At 42.4% G+C, this 19,130-nt stretch overlaps 1 protein-coding gene across 1 annotated transcript; it reads left to right on the top strand.

The window, feature by feature from the left end:
* Positions 1-13,321: 13,321 nt before the first annotated feature.
* rbm15 (RNA binding motif protein 15) lies at positions 13,322-18,836 on the top strand. Its single transcript, XM_036988920.1, has one exon. It carries the CDS (start codon positions 13,485-13,487, stop codon positions 16,092-16,094), a length of 2,610 nt encoding a protein of 869 aa, XP_036844815.1. The 5' UTR covers positions 13,322-13,484; the 3' UTR covers positions 16,095-18,836.
* Positions 18,837-19,130: the final 294 nt, after the last annotated feature.

The raw sequence follows: 19,130 nt of genomic DNA, 5'->3' as shown, positions 1-19,130 counted from the left end.
GAATTTCTGCAAAGAAACCACTACTAAAGGACATCAATAATAAGAAGAGACTTGCTTGGGTCAAGAAATAAGAGCAATGGACATTAGACCGGTGGAAATCTGTCCATTTGGAGTCCAAATGTGAGATTTTTGGTTCCAACCACCGTGTCTTTGTGAGACGCAGAGTAGGTGAACGGATCATCTCCCATGTGTGGTTCCCACCATGAAGCATGGAGGAGGAGGTGTGATGGTGTGGGGGTGGTTTGCTGATGACACTGTCTGTGATTTATTTAGAATTCAAGGCCCACTTAACCAGTGTGGCTACCACAGCATTCTGCAGTGATACACCATCCCATCTGGTTTGCGCTTAGTGGGTCTATCATTTGTTTTTCAACAGGACAAAGACCCCAAACACACCACCAGGCTGTGTAAGGGCTATTTGACCAAGGAGAGTGCTGGAGTGCTGCATCAGATGACCTGGCCTCCACAATCACCCGACCTCAAACCATTTGAGATGGTTTGGGATGAGTTGGACCGCCAAGTGAAGGAAAAGCAGCCAACAAGTGCTCAGCATACGTGGGAACTCCTTCAAGACCGTTGGAAAAAGCATTCCTCACGAAGCTGGTTGAGAGAATGCCAAGAGTGTGCAAAACTGTCATCAAGGCAAAGGGTGGCTACTTTGAAGAATTTCAAATTTAAAATATATTTTTATATGTTTAACACTTTTTTTTTGGTTACTACATGATTCCATATGTGTTACTTCATAGTATTGATGTCTATCATTCTACAATGTTGAAAATCGTAATAAATAAAGAAAAACCCTTTGATTGAGTGGGTGTGTCCAAACTTTTCACTGGTACTGTATGTGATGTATGTTGTGCTTTATTGATCCACAATAAAGGGTTTCATCTGTTTACTGCCTCCAATCGTCAGAGGGAAAATGTTTCCGCTAATGTAGGTTATGGGCAGAGGTAGATTTGAACAACTACTTTGGCTACGACCTTTACTGACTGTGGTGTGATCAGACTATACAACATCCAGGACTACAATAGCTGTCAGTCTGTTGAGGTCTGCTGTGGTGTGTGTGTGTGTGTGTGTGTGTGTGTGTGTGTGTGTGGTGTGTGTGGTGTGTGTGTGTGTGTGTATGTGTATGTGTATGTGTGTGTGTGTGTGTATGTGTGTATGTGTGTGTGTGTGTGTGTAGCAGTATAGCTGCATAGCTGGCCTCACTTCAAGAGACCTTTGGCTGGCACCCCATGCATCAGTTTAAAGTGGCAGGTCCATTAATGAAGAACTAACTGAGCGACCGCACTAAGCCGCTGATGATGAAGTGTAGGGTGGCTATAGGGCCTCCTATAGTCCCTCCTCTGCATCGAAAAGGCAGGGTTTTTGCTAAAACAGTAAAATAATCCTGCAGCAACCATTATAATTAATGAACATTTTGTAGGGGTTGATATACAGTCTTTTTTCGTGAAAGAAGTCTGAAATGTCAAAGTTCAAATGATAAAACTTCAGAAGTCGTTTTTAAACCTTAAATACCCAACAAATGCAACAGGGTGATCAAATTCATATCCAGCATTTCACGTCTGTCAAATAAGGGATGAGCTATACAGTGCCTTCAGAAAGTATTCACACCCCTTGACTTTTTCCACATTTTGTTGTGTTACAGCCTGAATTTAAAATTGATTTTGATGTAGATTTTTTTTGGTCACTGTCCTACACACAATACCCTATAATGATTATTTTTGGGGCAAATTAATAATAAATGAAAAGCTGGGTTTGTTAGCGCAAACCTAAATAAATTCAGGAGTAAAAAAGTCACATAAGTTGCATGGACTCTGTGTGCAAAAATAATGTTTAACATGATTATCTGTAAGGTCCCTCAGTCGAACTGTGAATTTCAAACACAGATTCAACCACAAAGACCAGGCAGGTTTTCCAATGCCTTGCAAAGAAGGACACCTATTGGTAGATGGGTATAAATAAAAAAAGACATTGAATATCCCCTTTGAGCATGGTGAAGTTATTTATTATACTTCAGGTGGTGTATCAATACACCCAGTCACTACAAAGATACAGGCGTCCTCCCTAACTCAGTTCCCGGAGAGGAAGGAAACAGCTCAGGGATTTCACCATGAGGCCAATGGTGACTTTAAAACAGAGTTTAATGGCTGTGATAGGAGAAAACTGAGGATAGATCAACAACATTGTAGTTACTCTACAATACCAACATAAATGACAGAGTGATAAGAAGGAAGCCTGTGGAGATTAAACATATTCCAAAAAAAACATCTTGTTTCCAATAAGGGACTAAAGTAGTACTGCAGAAAATGTGGCAAAGTCATTTTTTGTTGTTGTCCTGAATACAAAGTGTTATGTTTGGATGCAAAAACCTAAAACACAAGGCCAAATCTACACTATAGTTTATACCAAGAAGCCAGTGAATGTTCCTGAGTGGCTATTTTGACATCTAATGGCAAGACTTGAAAATGACTGTCTAGCTATGATCAACAACTAATTTGACAGAGTTTGAAGAATAAAACATTTTTAAAAAATGGGCAAATGTTGCATAATCCAGGTGTGGAAAGCTCTAAGACTCATAGTCATAATCACTGCCAAAGGTGCTTATATAAAGTCATGACTCAGGGATGTACGGTGCATGTACGGTGAAAGTATTTAGACCCCTTGACATTTTCCACATTTTGTTACATTACAGCCTTATTCTAAAATGGATGAAATAAAAAAAATGTCCTCATCAATCTACACACAATACCCCATAATGACAAAGCGAAAACAGGTTTTTAGAAATGTTTGATAATTTATTAAAAATAAATAACAGAAATACCTTATTTACATAAATATTCAGACCCTTCGCTATAAGACTCGAAATTGAGTTCAGGTGCATCCTGTTTCCATTGATCATCCTTGAAATGTTTCTACAACAGGATTGGAGTCCATCTGTGGTAAATTAAATTGTTTGGACATGATTTGGAAAGGCACACACCTGTCTATATAATGTCCCACAGTTGACAGTGTATGTCAGAGCAAAAACCAAGCCATGAGGTCAAAGGAATTGTGCTTAGAGCGCCGAGCCAGAATTGTATCGAGGCATAGTTGTGGGGAAGGGTACCAAAAAATGTCTGCAGCATTGAAGGTCACACAATGGCCTTTATCATTCTTAAATGGAACAAGTTTGGAACCACCAAGACTTAATAGAACTGGCCGCCTGGCCAAACTGAGCAATCGGGGGGGCAGGATCTTGGTCAGGGAGGTGACCAAGAACACGATGGTCACTCTGAGAACACTTCTGTGAGGTTGGGAGAACCTTTCAGATGGACAACCATCTCTGCAGCATTCCACCAATCAGGCCTTTATGGTAGAGTGGCCAGACGGAAGCCACTAGGCACATGACAGCCCGCTTGAAGTTTGCCAAAAGGCACCTAAAGACTCTTAGACCATGAGAAACAAGATTCTCTGGTCTGATGAAACCAAGATTGAACTCTTTGGCCTGAATGTCAAGCGTCACGTCTGGAGGAAACCTGGAACCATCCCTACGGTGAAGCAAGGTGGCAGCATCATGCTGTGGGGAGGTTTTTCAGAGGCAGGGACTGGGAGACTAGTCAGGGTTGAGGGAAAGATGAACGGAGCAAAGTACAGAAAGATCCTTGATGATAATCTGCTCCAGAGCGCTCAGGACCTCAGACTGGGGCGAAGGTTCACCTTCCACCAGGACAACGACCCTAAGCACACAGCCAAGACAATGCAGGATTGGCTTCATGACAAGTTTCTTAATGTCCTTGATTCTGGACTTGAACCCGATCAAACATCTCTGGAGAGACCTGAAAATAACTGTGCAGCGACGCTCCCCATCCAACATGACAAAGCTTGAGTGGATCTGCAGAGAAGAATGGGAGAAACTCCCCAAATACAGGTGTGCCACGCATATAGCGTCATACCAAAGAAGACTTGAGGCTGTAATCGCTGCCAAAAGTTCTTCAACAAATTACTGAGTAAAGGTCTGAATACTTGATATTTCTTTTTTTTTTCTAATAAATTTGCAAAAAAAAATTAAAATGTGTTTTTGCTTTGTCATTATGGGGTATTATGTGTAGATTGATGGGGGGGGGGGGGGGGGGGCGGACGGACGGCCGATTTAATCAATTTTAGAATAAGGCTGTAACATAACAAAATGTGGAAAAAGTTAAGGGGTCTGAATACTTTCTGAATGCACTGTGTGAGATAGCACATTTATTGAAAATTAAATACAGAACTAACATTTTTAAATACATGTTTTCATGAAGTCATTATGGGGAATTGTGTGCAGATCGGTGAGAAAGAAACACAATTTAATGAATACATTTTGAATTCAGGCTGTAACACAACAAACATGTGGAAGGTGCATGAATACTTTCTGAAGGCACTGTAAGTCTCACTGAAGAAATTGGGATTATAATGCCCCGGTCCTTTCATCTATATCACAATGAGTATTTTATGGAGAGGTGATTCATTATTCTTTACTGATAGGCTCTTGCCTTGACACAGTGGTGGTGTGGCGTGATTCCCCACATTACAAAATGGGTTTCAATGACCCAGAGTTACTGTAACTCAATGGTGAACGTGCATATAGATGTGACGTCATTGTTTTTAGCACTATCCACAGAGTTTTTAAACTATGGCGTGCGCCAAGGTTCAATTCACCAATAAATTGGGATTATGTATACTGTGCTAATGACTATAGAGAAAAGAGTAGGTGGGAATGTACAACGAGGCATTTGTTGTAAGTTCAGCCGCCATTTCAATTCACCGCTGCTATTGGGGTCTCCTTAGACCATTGGGAAGAGTGCCCCCTACTGGCATTCTGACAACACATCCAGCACCATCTCCCATCCAAGGATCAACCATGCCCACCTCTGCAGGGCAGATTAATTTAAGAGTCAATAAAGCCAGCAGTGGGAAGCAGGCGGATGGTGGGGCTGCTGGCTACTATTGATTGGAGGAAGATGAAGATTAATGAGAGAGAACTTAATTTTTTGTCTGTGTCTACTGTCTTCACATCATTGGATGGTGCTGCTCTGATATGTAGAGTTACGGGCCACCACCCAATCTGGTAAACATGACAAGATGCCCACTCCGTGTCAGCTAGCCTTACACGATAATCTGGGTGATTTTCGTTAAACCATCATCTCTGGGTTAAAAACAAAATTATTTACTGTGAAAGATAGATCCTTCAAAGCTACTTTTGATTCCCCAAGTGGTTAGATTGCTATGGGCAAATATTTGGTACACACTCTTTACATTCTATCTACTCTCCCTCTAGTAACTTCAGTACTATTACAGCAATGCTGGAACTGATTAGCTGCCAGCCAGTCCCCTCCCGGCCTCCCCTGATCTGTGTCGTGTTTTGTGCAAGACGACATGTGGTTCCAATTGAGGAGCTGAGCAGACTGGAGGGAGTGTAAAGCTAACCCGTCAGAGACACTTTCCACACCCACATACAGCCTTCAAATTCCAGCCAGACCCAAGGAGACAGCCGCAGGGCCATATTCATTAGGCACCAAACTGAAGAAAGCAGACCGAAACAGAGAGGGACGACTACCTGAACTAAGACAACGCTCATTTTCGTTTTCTGTTGCAGACTGTTTTAAAACGTTTTCCGTTGTGCGCCCCCACTGAATATACCCTGGCACTGACTCTCCAGCTACACAACCCAAGCACTGATTAAACATACGATGAAGTAAAAGAGATAAGAGGAGCCTTCAGAACAGATCAGGAACTAAGGAGAATGATGGACGGCGTGTGGAAAGCAAGCTGAGGAAATAGTGTATAATGGCTTATCACAATGAATGAGTCATTTGGTCCCTCAAAGTAGCATTTACTGTAATGTTTAATGCAGAGGTATCAGACTCTCAAAATAGACGTATTAAACTTTAAAATCAGACAGAGTAAATGTTTAACCATTACATAGGGAGATACAGTGAAATTAACGTGTCTAAAATTTAACAGTACACTGCTTTACCTCAGACGGTTGTAAAAACAGCAGTCATATAGTAAGTACCGCAAATGTTTTGTCGTATAAGAACAGTAGTTCATCAACTGTCCCTGTTCATTGCAAATCTTGAGACAAAATTATTAAAACATCTCTCTAAAGCCTGGTCAGTCACAGTGAAATGGAACTATTTTAACCTGGAAAATAGTGTGTACAGTACATTGAATTGGCTACCTAAGTCGTATTCCAAGTAGACTAAGGAGCGTGTGTCTATTAACTCAGTAAACCAGGCTATAATATGCCGGCCTGCCCTGCGTTGCTGTTTGTCATTGGTGCATGAGAGGCATCCATCAAAAACACTACAGAACGGCTTAGGTCCTAGGTGTGTGACAACCGTTCCATCTCTGACACACACACACACACACACACACTCTCTTTATCCAGGGTCATTGGGTGAGGGCTGTCACTGGCGCCTGTACATCCATATATTAACCTCATTACCCAAAAGAAAAGACCTCTGAACGTGTCATTAAATCTGCAAAGTTGTCGTCCCGACCATAGTTTCAAAAAAATACACCAAGCTTTTGATCTATGCCAGAGATGTACCTTGACTGCAAGAGTAGTTCCCGAATCATAAACCAGAGAAGCAGTTTCTGTGCTTCTATTTTGAACAACTCACGCATCAGGCTCATGCCCATAAATCCAGGCCTTGTACTCATAAAAGCCTCTCAGAATAGGAGTGCAAATCTAAGATCTGTTTTAGCGTTATTATACGTGAGCGATAATCAATGAGGCGCTATGAGTTCCCTGGAAAATAATGAACTGAAGTGGAAGTTGTTGTTCCACGAAGGACTAGCGGAGTGGTACTAACCTTCCACGGAGTGGCATTATATCCAGAGAACTCATAGAGCCAGGAGTTGATTGTCCCCTGTTTCACCATGCTAGAAATGTGTTCATTTGCCGCTAGAAATGTGTTCAACATCCATTAAAGTAGATAGCAAGTTTACTAGATAGCTACAGTAGTTGCCTTGGTAACCAAATAAACAGACTTGACTATTAGCTAACCAGGCCATCAGTCCTAGCTTGCTATTATGAAAATTGAATTCAACAACACCAATAATGTTTTCAATTCGACGTTTGCTTTCAAAAGCAGCTCAATAGACCATGTAAGGATGAACTATAGCCATTGAATTGTACCGTGCTGATATACAGTGCGTTGTAGGGAAATAATGCACGCTCTAGAATGTCCTTCAAGCCAATCAGAAATGACTATTCAACAATGCCATGGTATAATTTTTTATAATAATTAATAAAATATAAGACAGGGGGAACTGATCCTAGATCAGCACTCCTACTCTGAGATGCTTGCTGTGATAAAATGACATTAACAGTTTTGTACCTATACTGTAAGTCCACAATTGGCAGCCTGCAGCGCAGGCCTAATTCCTACTGTAACTGTAAACATGAGAGGTAATACAATTAGGGTGAGAGAGCTCAGCTATACGTGTCAGGTTGCATTGGCTTGCTTTCACAGGAGAAAGGAAACACATGAAAAAAATACTACAGTATTACTATATTTATATTACTGTAGTGTTCACTGTAGTATTTACAGTTAACTATAGTATTAATACTGTAGTAAAAGAAAACTGTTGTATATGCACTATGGTAATTAATTGTAGTATACTGTAGTGTTTTTGTGGACTGTAGAATACTGTCGTATGTACTGTAGTGTTTTTGCAGACATTACTGTAGTATTTGCTATAGTGTTTTTATCTCGTTATCTTTGACATAAACGTGTAGACCTTCTCCTCGAGGAAATCTACTGGAGAAATACTAAAAGAGCACATTTTCTAAAATCTGTAGGCAACACAATATGGTCCATACTTGACATGTAAGTTTCTCACTATGGGTGGCATAAATTGAGATATGGGGCGAGAGGAATGAGCAGCATATATGCTAATTAAATACTGTGGTATTTACTACAGTGTTTTTTTTTCTCCAGAAACTACTGTAGTATTTACTATTGTATTCTATAGTATACTACAATATACTATAGTAAGTACTTCACAATCAAGGGATACTACAGTGTGTAGTATAGTATTCTACAGTACACTACATAATTCTATAGTCTGTAATGCAGTATTCTAGTAAACTGTAGTATTTTTTCATGTGGGGAGAGAGGAAGGAAGTGGGATAGATTTAGCACCAAATCTAAAGCCAATATGTAGACATGCTGTATGTCAAACTTGAAAAAACAAACACTGAGAACCAGAGTTAACACATAGGCCGACCTAATTAGTTAAATCAACCACACCCCAAACATTTCTTCAAAAACAGTATGGTCACAAAATGGTTGCCCTCAGAAATAGACTTGATCAGTAACAACACAGTATTAACTATAGGCCTATCAGTGACAAATATCTAATCTGAACAGGTGTATTGGGGGGGGGGGGGGGGGGGTTAAATACCTGTTGACCTGTTCCCCCTAGTTAGGGTCCCAGGGTAAACACTGACCCAAACTAAGATTACTAGGTCTGTCGCAGGCCGCTGATACTGAGACTCATAGGCTGTCTTACAAAATGTTTGACCAAAAGCACTTAGGATTGGTTTGAGAGGGAATTTCTAAAAAGAACAGACAACAAAATGTTTATTCTGAAAAACGGAACAGGGTGTGTTCATAAATTCAATCTGGAGTGCCAGAGGGTGCTCAGAGTGCGCTCTGGGTGTTCGTAAATTCTGACCCTCTGGCCGAGGAGTAGGGTGGATTGGAGCGTTCTGACCTCACAATGACAGTCAAGCACCCAAAGCTAATTGGCTAATGTTGGCTAGCTTGCTAGCTACTTCCAGACACAAAGAGCACTTAACTCTGACCATTTTACTCGTCCTAGGAGAGCTGGTTAGGCTGTTTTCATGTTATCCAGAGCATTGGTGACTAACTGTGCTGCTGGCAACAATTTAATTATGCTTTTTTGACAATGTTTACTTACAACAGCCATATTCAGCAGGTGTTGGTATTGAGTGTTGGTAAATTCATTAGTTATTCTGCGCTCTGGCACACTCAAATGAGTGCTCTGAAATCGGAATAGATAGCCAAGGTGAATTTGCGAACTCACCCACTGTATACAGTAGCTCATGAATTTGCTCATCACGACACTACTGCATGGTTACAAGACACTACTGCATGGTTAAAAGAAACTACTGCATGGTTACAAGAAACTACTGCATGGTTACAAGACACTACTGCATGGTTACAAGACACTACTGCATGGTTACAAGACACTACTGCATGGTTACAAGACACTACTGCATGGTTACAAGACACTACTGCATGGTTACAAGACACTACTGCATGGTTACAAGACACTACTGCATGGTTACAAATAGCTTGTGGCTTTTGTATGCAACTCAGATGGCGCCATCCTGAGGCGAGGTTGCAAAAGTGCAGCTTAAGATAGAGGTCAAACCAAAGTTTAGTGGTTGTGTACACAGATTTGAGGATGATATCGCAGGTGCAGTGAAATGCTTGTGTTTCTATCTTCAACAGTCCAGTAATAATACCCTAGCAAAACATTTTTACAAAACAATACACACCTAATCCAAAAAAGTAAAAAGAAGGCAATATCAGAACGAGCAACGTCAGAGTCCGGAATATTATATAGCATAGCATTGTTGAAGACTCGTTTCTGATTGGCTTGAATGGCATTCTAGAGCAGGGTTTCCTAAACTCGTTCTTGGGACCCCCCTGGGTGCACATTTAGGTTTTTGCCCTTAATTTGATCAATTGTGTAGTTGGCTGACAGCCGTGGTATATCAGACCGTATACCACAGGTATGACCCAAAAAATATTTGTACTGCTCTAATGACGTTGGAAAACAGTTAATAATAGCAATAAGGCACCTCAGGGGTTTGTGGTATATGGCCAATATACCACGGCTAAGGGCTGTGTCCAGGCCCTGATGGTTTGGTTAGCTAAACTAGCAAGTCTGTAATTTGGTTACCAAGACCACTACTGTAGTAATCTAGTAAACTTACTAGCTACTTCAGTGGTTGTTTAACACATTTCTAGAGGCAAATGAACACATTTATAGCAGCAAATGTGTTAAATTATAGCCATGGTATAAAAGGGACAATCAACTCCTGGCTCTATGCGTTCTCTGGAAAATGATGCAACTCCTTGGAAGGTTAGTTCCACTCCGCTAGAGCGGGGTGGAACACAACTTCCACCTTGTTCCTTAATTTCCGTAGAACACATAGCCCCTTGTTGATTATCCCTTACTGCAGAGATTCCCAAACTCAGTCCCGGGGCCCTCCCTGGGTGCACATTTTGGTTTTTGCCCTAGCACTACACAGAGGATTCAAATCACCAACTCATCATCAAGCTTTGATGATTTTTTTCTTCCCCCCTCTTCAACTCTTGACCCAAACTGCTACAGACCTATATCTATCCTACCCTGCCTTTCTAAGGTCTTCGAAAGCCAAATCAACAAACAGATTACCGACCATTTCGAATCCCACCATACCTTCTCCTCTATGCAATCTGGTTTCAGAGCTGGTCATGGGTGCACCTCAGCCACGACCATACACACAACTAACTACCACCACCAAGTTCAATGCCAGATACTTTTCCCCCCCAGAAGGTCTGAGTGGCAGTTGGAGGTACCATTGTGATCATGAAGATGGTTTTCCTAAGACTACCAACCACAATGACATTGTATAAATGTGTTTAAATTGTAAAATAATGACTAGTTAGGCTATAAGAAATACATTTTAATTTGTATCAATGGGTTAAGACAAAGCAGAGATGACACACAAAACACGTTTCATTTCACCCATACAACAGTAACCTATTATTAATGTACAGAATGTTTACAATATCATAAACAATAGTGTTTTACATGTTCCAAATTACATTTAATATATATTCATACGGGTTTTGTCATGACAACAAGGTGAAGGTGCTCTTTACTCAAATGGCACAGCCAGAATCATTCCGATTGAGCAAAGTGCAGCACATGACAACCGTCATGTATAACTGAGGGACGTCTCCTGTCATATCTGGAAAAGGACGAAGTAGGAATCTGATGCTGCTGCAACATTGCTCATCTTCACAGTGGGAATCCAGTCCACATGGGTGCCTTGATTGAGGTCAGCTGGTGAACCTACTGTACCTTAACAAATGAAAAGCTCACCTGGTGCTAGAAAATCACTTCTTCAGGTCACCTATACCACCAGGGCTCTTAATGTTTTGGTTGTGTTAAATTCAGGTGTTTTCGTGTCATATAAAGATGAAATCTATTCATGGGCTGGAACAACCATTAGTCACAGTATTTTGTCCTATCCCAGTGAGACATTTCTCCTATGCTGTAATATCCATACATTTTCTCCTCTCGTGAATCATGTTCTCTACAAATTATATTTTTTTGACAATGTCCACCTCCTGGCTATATGGACCTCATATTGTACAATTTGTGTCTCTCCTTTTCTATAGTCATGGCTAGAAGGGATCATATTTTTGTCAAATTTTAACATCTATTTGACTTTTTGTAGCAGATTAGGAGAATTTACAGTAAAGGCTTGGAGAATTAACGTAACAGGTTAGGAAATATAGGTTAACGTATTGCTTCACATACCAACCTTGTTTAACATTATTTAGTATATATATGGAATGATTACACCAATTTGTAACCTTCTATTTGAAGGCAAACCGCAAATTCCCCTATTGTGTCTAATCCTTATTGTGGCTAGCTTCACACCACGGTCCAGGCGAGCCTCACTGGTCAGATGAAGCTATCTGGCTGCTTATAAGGTTAGCTTTGGGCGACAGGGTTGCATGTGCTTTCACCCATGGAATTAGCTGTTAGGGGGTCAAAGGTTAGGGGGGTTGGATGACCTGAAATATTCTGCTTTTACAAAATGTGATGCTGTTTTCAAATGAAACACAATACCTTGCTCTTGTTAAAGCTTTTAGAATTGATTGGTTTTTATTCTGAATTGATTTAGCGATTTATTTTCATGTACTGAAGTCCAGTTTCAATAGACGAACAACAAAGTGGCAACCTAGCTAATACTTACAAGGTTTCCTAAATCATTGCTAAGAATAATGAAAATGACTGCAGTTTCTACTGGTTATTGTCTTCAGGCTGGTTGTATTGGTGCTAGCTAGGTACCAAGCTAAATATAGTTAGCTACCCCAGAAGTAGCGGTCTAACAAATAATGCCTTAATAATGCCTTAATTACCAACGTGGTATTTTAAATACAACGTTCGTGGCCTGTGTGTGTGCTTGTTTGCAGACTTGGTTGTTGTACAACTTTGGTTGTTGTACAACTTTACCTCAACTAACTGCTGTCCCCGCACATTGACTCTCTACCGGTAACCCCTATATATAGCCTCGCTACTGTTATTTTACTGCTGCTGTTTAATTATTTGTTACTTTTATTTTCTGTTTTCTATTTTTTACTTAACACTTAATGTATTTTATTAACTTAAAGCATTGTTGGTTGAGGGCTTGTAAGTAAGCATTTCACTGTCACCTGTTGTATTCGACGCATGTGACAAACACAATTTGATTTGATTTTTCATAACCCCCTGAGGTGCCTTATTGCTATTACCAATGTAGTTAAAGCAGTAAAAATACATGTTTTGTCTGATACAATCGGTCGTCCAAGACCTTCAAGCCAATCAGCAGTTAGGGTTCCAACCACCCAGTTTCTAATAGATTTTAGATCACATGAACGTAAAACTCCACACATTTTGGAATTTCTTTGTGTACTTGACAATCGCCAACCAATATCCAAAAACAGCACACGTTTCTTTTTCGCGAACCTGGACATCATCATCACCAATGTGAGGGTTCATGGCAGGAAAAACGTTGTAGCAGTAGTCTAGTGTGTGGTGCGGGAATAATGACAAGCGATCATGGGGTGCTTTGCATTCACATTGTCCTATAAAAAGGTAACCCGGAATTTAAGCGAACCGAACTCAGAACACCTCTTGAGATGGTCTCAGTCGGGTTCGCTTCGGGGGCTCTTTTGAGGGTCTGAGTTCCTTTGGAATGTTCGCACTGCACAAAGAAATAAGCGATTAGCACTGAGTTCACAGAAACTGGCTGAAAGGGACCAAGTGTGAAAACACCCAAAGGTTCAGGGCAAATAATTTGTTGTTCATTTCATATGAGCAACTAGCTATTTGAATAAAGTGAATAACAAAATATAAAACGTAAGGCTCTATGCAACATTGTATATAACCCAAATTAAATAATGCCCCAGTTTCTGTAATTTACGATTTGACTGACATACACTGTAAATTTGTAGTTGTTTCTTCCACCCACTATTTCCTCCAATCAGCTCGAAGGGGCGGGCTCTGACAGTATTCTAGACAAAATGGCGGATGTTGTTGTTTTGCCGCAGGGTCAGTGCTAATCGGAGTTCGCCTTTTCACTGATTTACTGCAAGAAAATACATACATAATATCGTTGGTGACAACCTTCATCATTGTAAGAGTTTGCGAGGTGGACTGTAATGAAAGGCAAAGAAAGGTCGCCGATTAAAAAGCGCTCTCGGGCTTTGGATGATATCCGAGACAGGGGAGGAGGCCATCCGCCCAGCAAGAAAATGGGGGCTATCTCAGTTTCCAGTGGGAGCAATAATGGAAATAGCTCGACTAAAAGTGACGCAGGATCTACAAGAAGGAGTTTGTTGGGCGAAAAGAGAGACAGGGATTTTGACGGGCATGTTTCCAGTCGATCCGGCGTGAGTAACCATAGTTATCCCGGTGCTGTTGCTAGCGCTATCGGTAAGAACCACAACTTGGGCTTGACTCTCGATTTAGCCACTGCAAGGACTAGTAATTCTCGTGGCGAGCGTGCTCTGCCTCCCCCCAACAACAACGAAAGTGAGTACAAAACTCTTAAAATCAGTGAATTAGGAACTCAGTTGAGCGATGAAGACATCGAAGATGGACTTTTCCACGAATTCAAAAAATTTGGGGACGTGAGTGTCAAAATAAGCCGCAGCAACGACGAGAGAATCGCGTTTGTCAACTTCAGAAAGCCCGAGGATGCCAGAGCAGCTAAACACGCCCGGGGTAGGTTAGTACTTTACGACCGTCCTCTGAAAATCGACGCAGTGTACATAAACAGACGGAGAAGTCGCTCTCCAGTTGAGAGAGTTGACAGAGACCCTTATGTTGGAGCCCCAGGGCACAGACACCTTCACACCCAGAGACCCCTCTCCCCATCAGGGCTTGGATACAGAGACTACAGACTACAGCAGCTGGCACTTGGGCGCCTCCCTCCTCCCCCACTTCCCCCTTTGCCCAGAGACCTAGAACGGGAGAGGGAGTTTGCCCTGTTTGAAGCCAGGTCACGCCCAGGTCCTGCTTTCATTGCAGAGAGAGTTGCTGCTTTCCGCGAGGAGGATTTTATCTCTCCCGAGGATGACCAAAGAGCTAACAGAACGCTGTTTCTTGGCAACTTGGACATTACAGTCACAGAGACGGACCTGAGGAGGGCGTTTGACAGGTTTGGGGTGATAACAGAGGTGGATATAAAGCCCACACGGGGACAGACCAGCACATACGGATTTCTGAAGTTTGAGAACCTAGACATGGCCCATCGCGCCAAACTCACCATGTCTGGGAAGATAGTGGGCCGTAACCCCATAAAGATTGGCTATGGTAAGGCCACCCCCACCACACGCCTATGGGTGGGTGGGCTCGGACCCTGGGTCCCCCTAGCAGCATTGGCCAGAGAGTTTGACCGCTTTGGTACAATAAGGACCATTGACTACAGAAAGGGGGACACCTGGGCTTATATACAGTACGAGAGCCTTGACGCTGCTCAGGCTGCGTGCACTCACATGCGTGGCTTCCCTCTTGGGGGGCCCGAGAGGAGACTCAGGGTGGACTTTGCAGACACAGAGCACCACTACCAGCAGCAGTTCCTTCAGCCTCTTCCTCTACCCCCCTTCGACATGGTGGCAGAGGCTTTCATCCACCGAGCCACAGCTGAGCCCCTGAGGGACAGAGAAAGGACTCCACCGCCGCTCCACTTCAGGGAGAGAGATCTGGGCTTCCCCGGGGCTGAGTGGCCCCCTAACCCGGCTATGCGTGAACGAGTACGTCCCGGGGTCTTTGAGCTGCCAGATCACCTGCAGCGGGACCGGCGGCCGGGGGGGAGGGAGCCCTGGTCTCTAGAGCGTGAGCTGGTGGGGCGCGGCGGCGACCCGGGACGGAAACGACGCCTCATGGACGACGGTCGCCATCTTGATATCTCTCCTGACAGCACTGACCGCACGGCACGCCGGCGCAGAGGTGGCCCATCCCCAGACGGTAGCCCCGACGGAGGCCGCTTCAGTGACTCAGAGCGCCCCCCTCGCGGCGACGACAGACCCTCCCCTGGACGAGACCGCCGCCCCAGTCTGGAGCGTCCTGGCGGAGGAGACAGGAGATTGAAGAACCAGGGGAATCTCGCTGAGAGAGGGGCCTCCAGCAGTGGCCTCACATCTTCAACAGGGGAACGGAAACGTAAAGCCGGCGACAGCAGCAGCAGAGGACCCGGAGCTAAGAGGGATCGCTCCTCAGACCAGGGCGGCTCTAAAGGCAGTCAGTCATCCAAGCTGAGCCTGGCCTGGCACGGCATGCTCCTCCTGAAGAACAGCAACTTCCCCGCCAACATGCACCTCCTGGAGGGTCACCAGGGCGTGGCCAAGGACCTCCTCGTCGACGGCCCCACGGGGAGACAGGTGGGCGAACTCAAGATCACCCAGCGCCTCCGCCTCGACCAGCCCAAGCTGGACGAGGTCTCCAGACGCATCAAAGCGGCCGGCCCCGGCGGCTACGCCGTCCTCCTGGCGGTTCCCGGTCCCGGCGGCGAGGAGGTGTCGTCGACGGACCCTGCAGCTTCTACCCAGCGTCCTCTCCGCAATCTGGTGTCCTACCTGAAACAGAAGCAGGCAGCCGGAGTCATCAGCCTGCCCGTTGGAGGCAGCCGGGATAAGGACCACCAGGGTGTTCTCCATGCGTTCCCTCCCTGTGAGTTCTCACAGCAGTTCATTGATGCCTCGGCTAAAGCTCTGGCCAAAACCGACGAGGACTATCTGGTGATGGTAGTGGTGCGAGGGCCATCATAACTACAATCAGAGAGGAAGCAGGACATCAGTGATATTGTACAAAAGAAAAAAAGATGTCAGTAACTACTATTGCATGCTGTGTGTTGAGTTCAGCTCCATGGGGTACTACTACTAGAGTAGGGGTATGATGGGGTACTACTAGAGTAGGGGTATGATGGGGTACTACTAGAGTAGGGGTATGATGGGGTACTACTAGAGTAGGGGTATGATGGGGTACTACTATAGAGTAGGGGTATGATGGGGTACCACTAGATGGGGTACTACTAGAGTAGGGGTAGGATGGGGGCGTAGGCTATGTCACTATTTGTTCCACCAAAATAAATATGAAATGCCCTCTTGAAAGTCAACAAATGTGTAGGCAAATTGTGCAACCCTGTTTTATTAAATAAGTGTGTGCTCATTTCCGGACAGTATTACAAAAGGGGGACATTCTAGAAATACAATCTAGCTTGAAATGAGGTAAAATGGCACCCTTTTTCAATTAGGAAAACTTGAGAAGGCTCCATTCCAACATTTGGTCCACTGGTAGTGTTCCATTGATCGTATTATATAAACGGATCCTTCAGAAAGTATTCATACACCTTGATTCATTCCACATTTTTCTTGTGTTTTCCTGAATTTAAAATGGATTTAAAAAACAAATTGTCTCTCACATCTACACACAATACCCGACAAAGTGAAAACATGTTTTTAGAAATTTTGCCAAATTTAATTGAAAATTAAATACAGAATGATCTCATTTACATGAGTATTCACACCCCGTAGCCAATACTTTGTTTCTAAGTACCTTTAGCAGCAATTACAGCAATTACAGCTGTCCCAGTCTTTCAGGGGTTAGTCTCTAAGAACTTTCCACTCCATTTATTATGCTTCCTTCTTTTCTCGCTGTCAGTTAGGTTAGTAACTACTACATTGTTGATCCACCCTCTGTCATTAAAACATCATCACTATTATTGCACACAGAGTGAGTCCATGCAACTTATTATGTGACTTGTTAAGCACATTTTTTTACTCATGGACGTATTTAGGCTTGCCATAACAAAAGGGTTGAATACTTCTTTTTTTCACGACATTTCCGATTTTCATTTTTTAATTAATTTGTAAAAAATAAAATAAAAAAACATAATTCCACTTTGCCGTTATGTGGTATTGTGTGTAGGCCAGTGACACATCTCAATGGAATCCATTTTAAATTCAGGCTGTAACATAACAAAATGTGGGGAAAGTCAAGGGGTGTGAATACTTTCTAGAAGGCTCTGTATATTAGGCTGCTTTATGCTTCATTACAATCATTTCGTGTCATTTACAGTTAATTATATATTTTTCACCTCAAGGCCCTTTCTAAAAGTCCTGAATTATGAAGCCACATGTCACATTTTGAGAAATATACCACAAGATCTGTTTGACGAGGATATAAATCATATTTCCATTTCTCACAAAAAAAATGTATTTGGGGACAATTATGTTGGGATATGTCATTACTTGACAACATTGACTTCCTGTCTTTCTGTAATACATGAAAATGGTTCAAACCTAGGAATCGAATGTCCCTATGCACAGTAGGCTATCTGTGGTTAAGGAATGGTTCATGACACTACAAAATGGGCCGAGACAATGGGGTTTAGTTGCAGAGTGTAAACTCAACCTAACTTGTCTGTGGTGTGAATATAGTGTATTCAATTGGTTTCCAAATGTGTTTTAATGTTTAAGCTACTCACCAGTAATACTTGGGCGTATTGAGAGGCTGAATGAGAAATATAGAGGTGATTTTTGCCCAGCTAATATACTGTAGGATGGGCCCATCAATGCAATGACGCAACAAACACACAGCCCACTAAGAGAGATGCTAAGGGTAGATTTTATTGTGTGCATTTTCTTTAGCACCACCTGACCCTTGGTAGTAACTTGTGACCTATAACCTTTGACCTATAATGTGTGGTAAAATTACACTAGAGATAAAAAAACAAACTTAAGCTTTTGTTGTTGTTGACATTTGTTGGTCCGGTTTCATTCAATTAATATACCAATGTTTGTTGCCAAGTTTGTCTGAATATGACAGTATTTTATTGGTAATCATTGCTAACAAATGATTTACGGTAATCCTAATAATCAATCAGTTAAAAGGCTATTCAACATTTGGAGAAACTGATCATTTTAGTTTTTTTTTTTTTTGAGGAAAACTTAAATTGTAAGTTTGATAAGTTTTAGTGCTATTATTTTTTAGTATTTTTAAACCACAATGTTTTCCCCTTTTGCGGCCAGCAGAAAACAGCTAGATTTGTCAGACTTAAAAGCCTACTGTTGGTAACATTTTATGGCAGTTTTTTTATTTTAAAACTGAGTTGTAGTTTTAGGATGTTTTAAGAGGAGGTTGCTCTGGTTTATCTGTTTGAAAAACTGTATGAGAAAAAAAATCTGTATTTGTCTCACCGCCTCAACTGTGGACTTCCTATGGCTCAAACCTCACAGGAAACTCTGAAGAGAAGGAAACTACTTAGTATTTGTGTGTTTTCACTGAGAAAGCAGCTTTTAAGTTGTCTTCTTTTGTGTTCTGTTTTTAAATGGAGTAATATGACCCTCTGGCTTTGTGCTGTGTACCTGGTTTCATTGGGAAGACGTGAAAAGGGGAAATCCTCTTCCCACACTGCGCTTACTGCCAAGCTGTTTAACACACACAGAGACAAAGTGCATTTATGCACTTATTTGTCCTCCGAATATCAATAAATGTTCATTTGTTGGAAACTTGTTTCTGCCGTGGAAATGAATTGAAGAGCGAGAACTGTTGTGACTATCTCGTCTGTTGTGTTTCCAAAAAAAGGAATTGTGTTTATCACTTTGAATTGTGGCACAAGAAAAGGGAACCAAACATCTTTTTGCCGATTGTTAGCGCCGAGGAGACTAGGAGAGACGTCTGCGTGGTGATCACCTGTGTGTGTGTTTTCTCTCACACACACACACACACACACACATATACACACACACACACACTTTTCAGGAGCTGTTGATGACCTGTTGAGCTAACATGAGCTGTTGATG

Source organism: Oncorhynchus mykiss, chromosome 9 (genome assembly GCF_013265735.2).
Source record: "Oncorhynchus mykiss isolate Arlee chromosome 9, USDA_OmykA_1.1, whole genome shotgun sequence".
In the NCBI taxonomy this organism is placed as follows: Eukaryota; Metazoa; Chordata; class Actinopteri; order Salmoniformes; family Salmonidae; genus Oncorhynchus; species Oncorhynchus mykiss.
This window is presented reverse-complemented; position numbering and strand designations above follow the sequence as displayed.

Coding starts and splice junctions, on each gene's coding strand:
- rbm15 (XM_036988920.1), top strand. CDS start 13,485: ATGAAAGGCAAAGAAAGGTCGCCGATTAAAAAGCGCTCTCGGGCTTTG.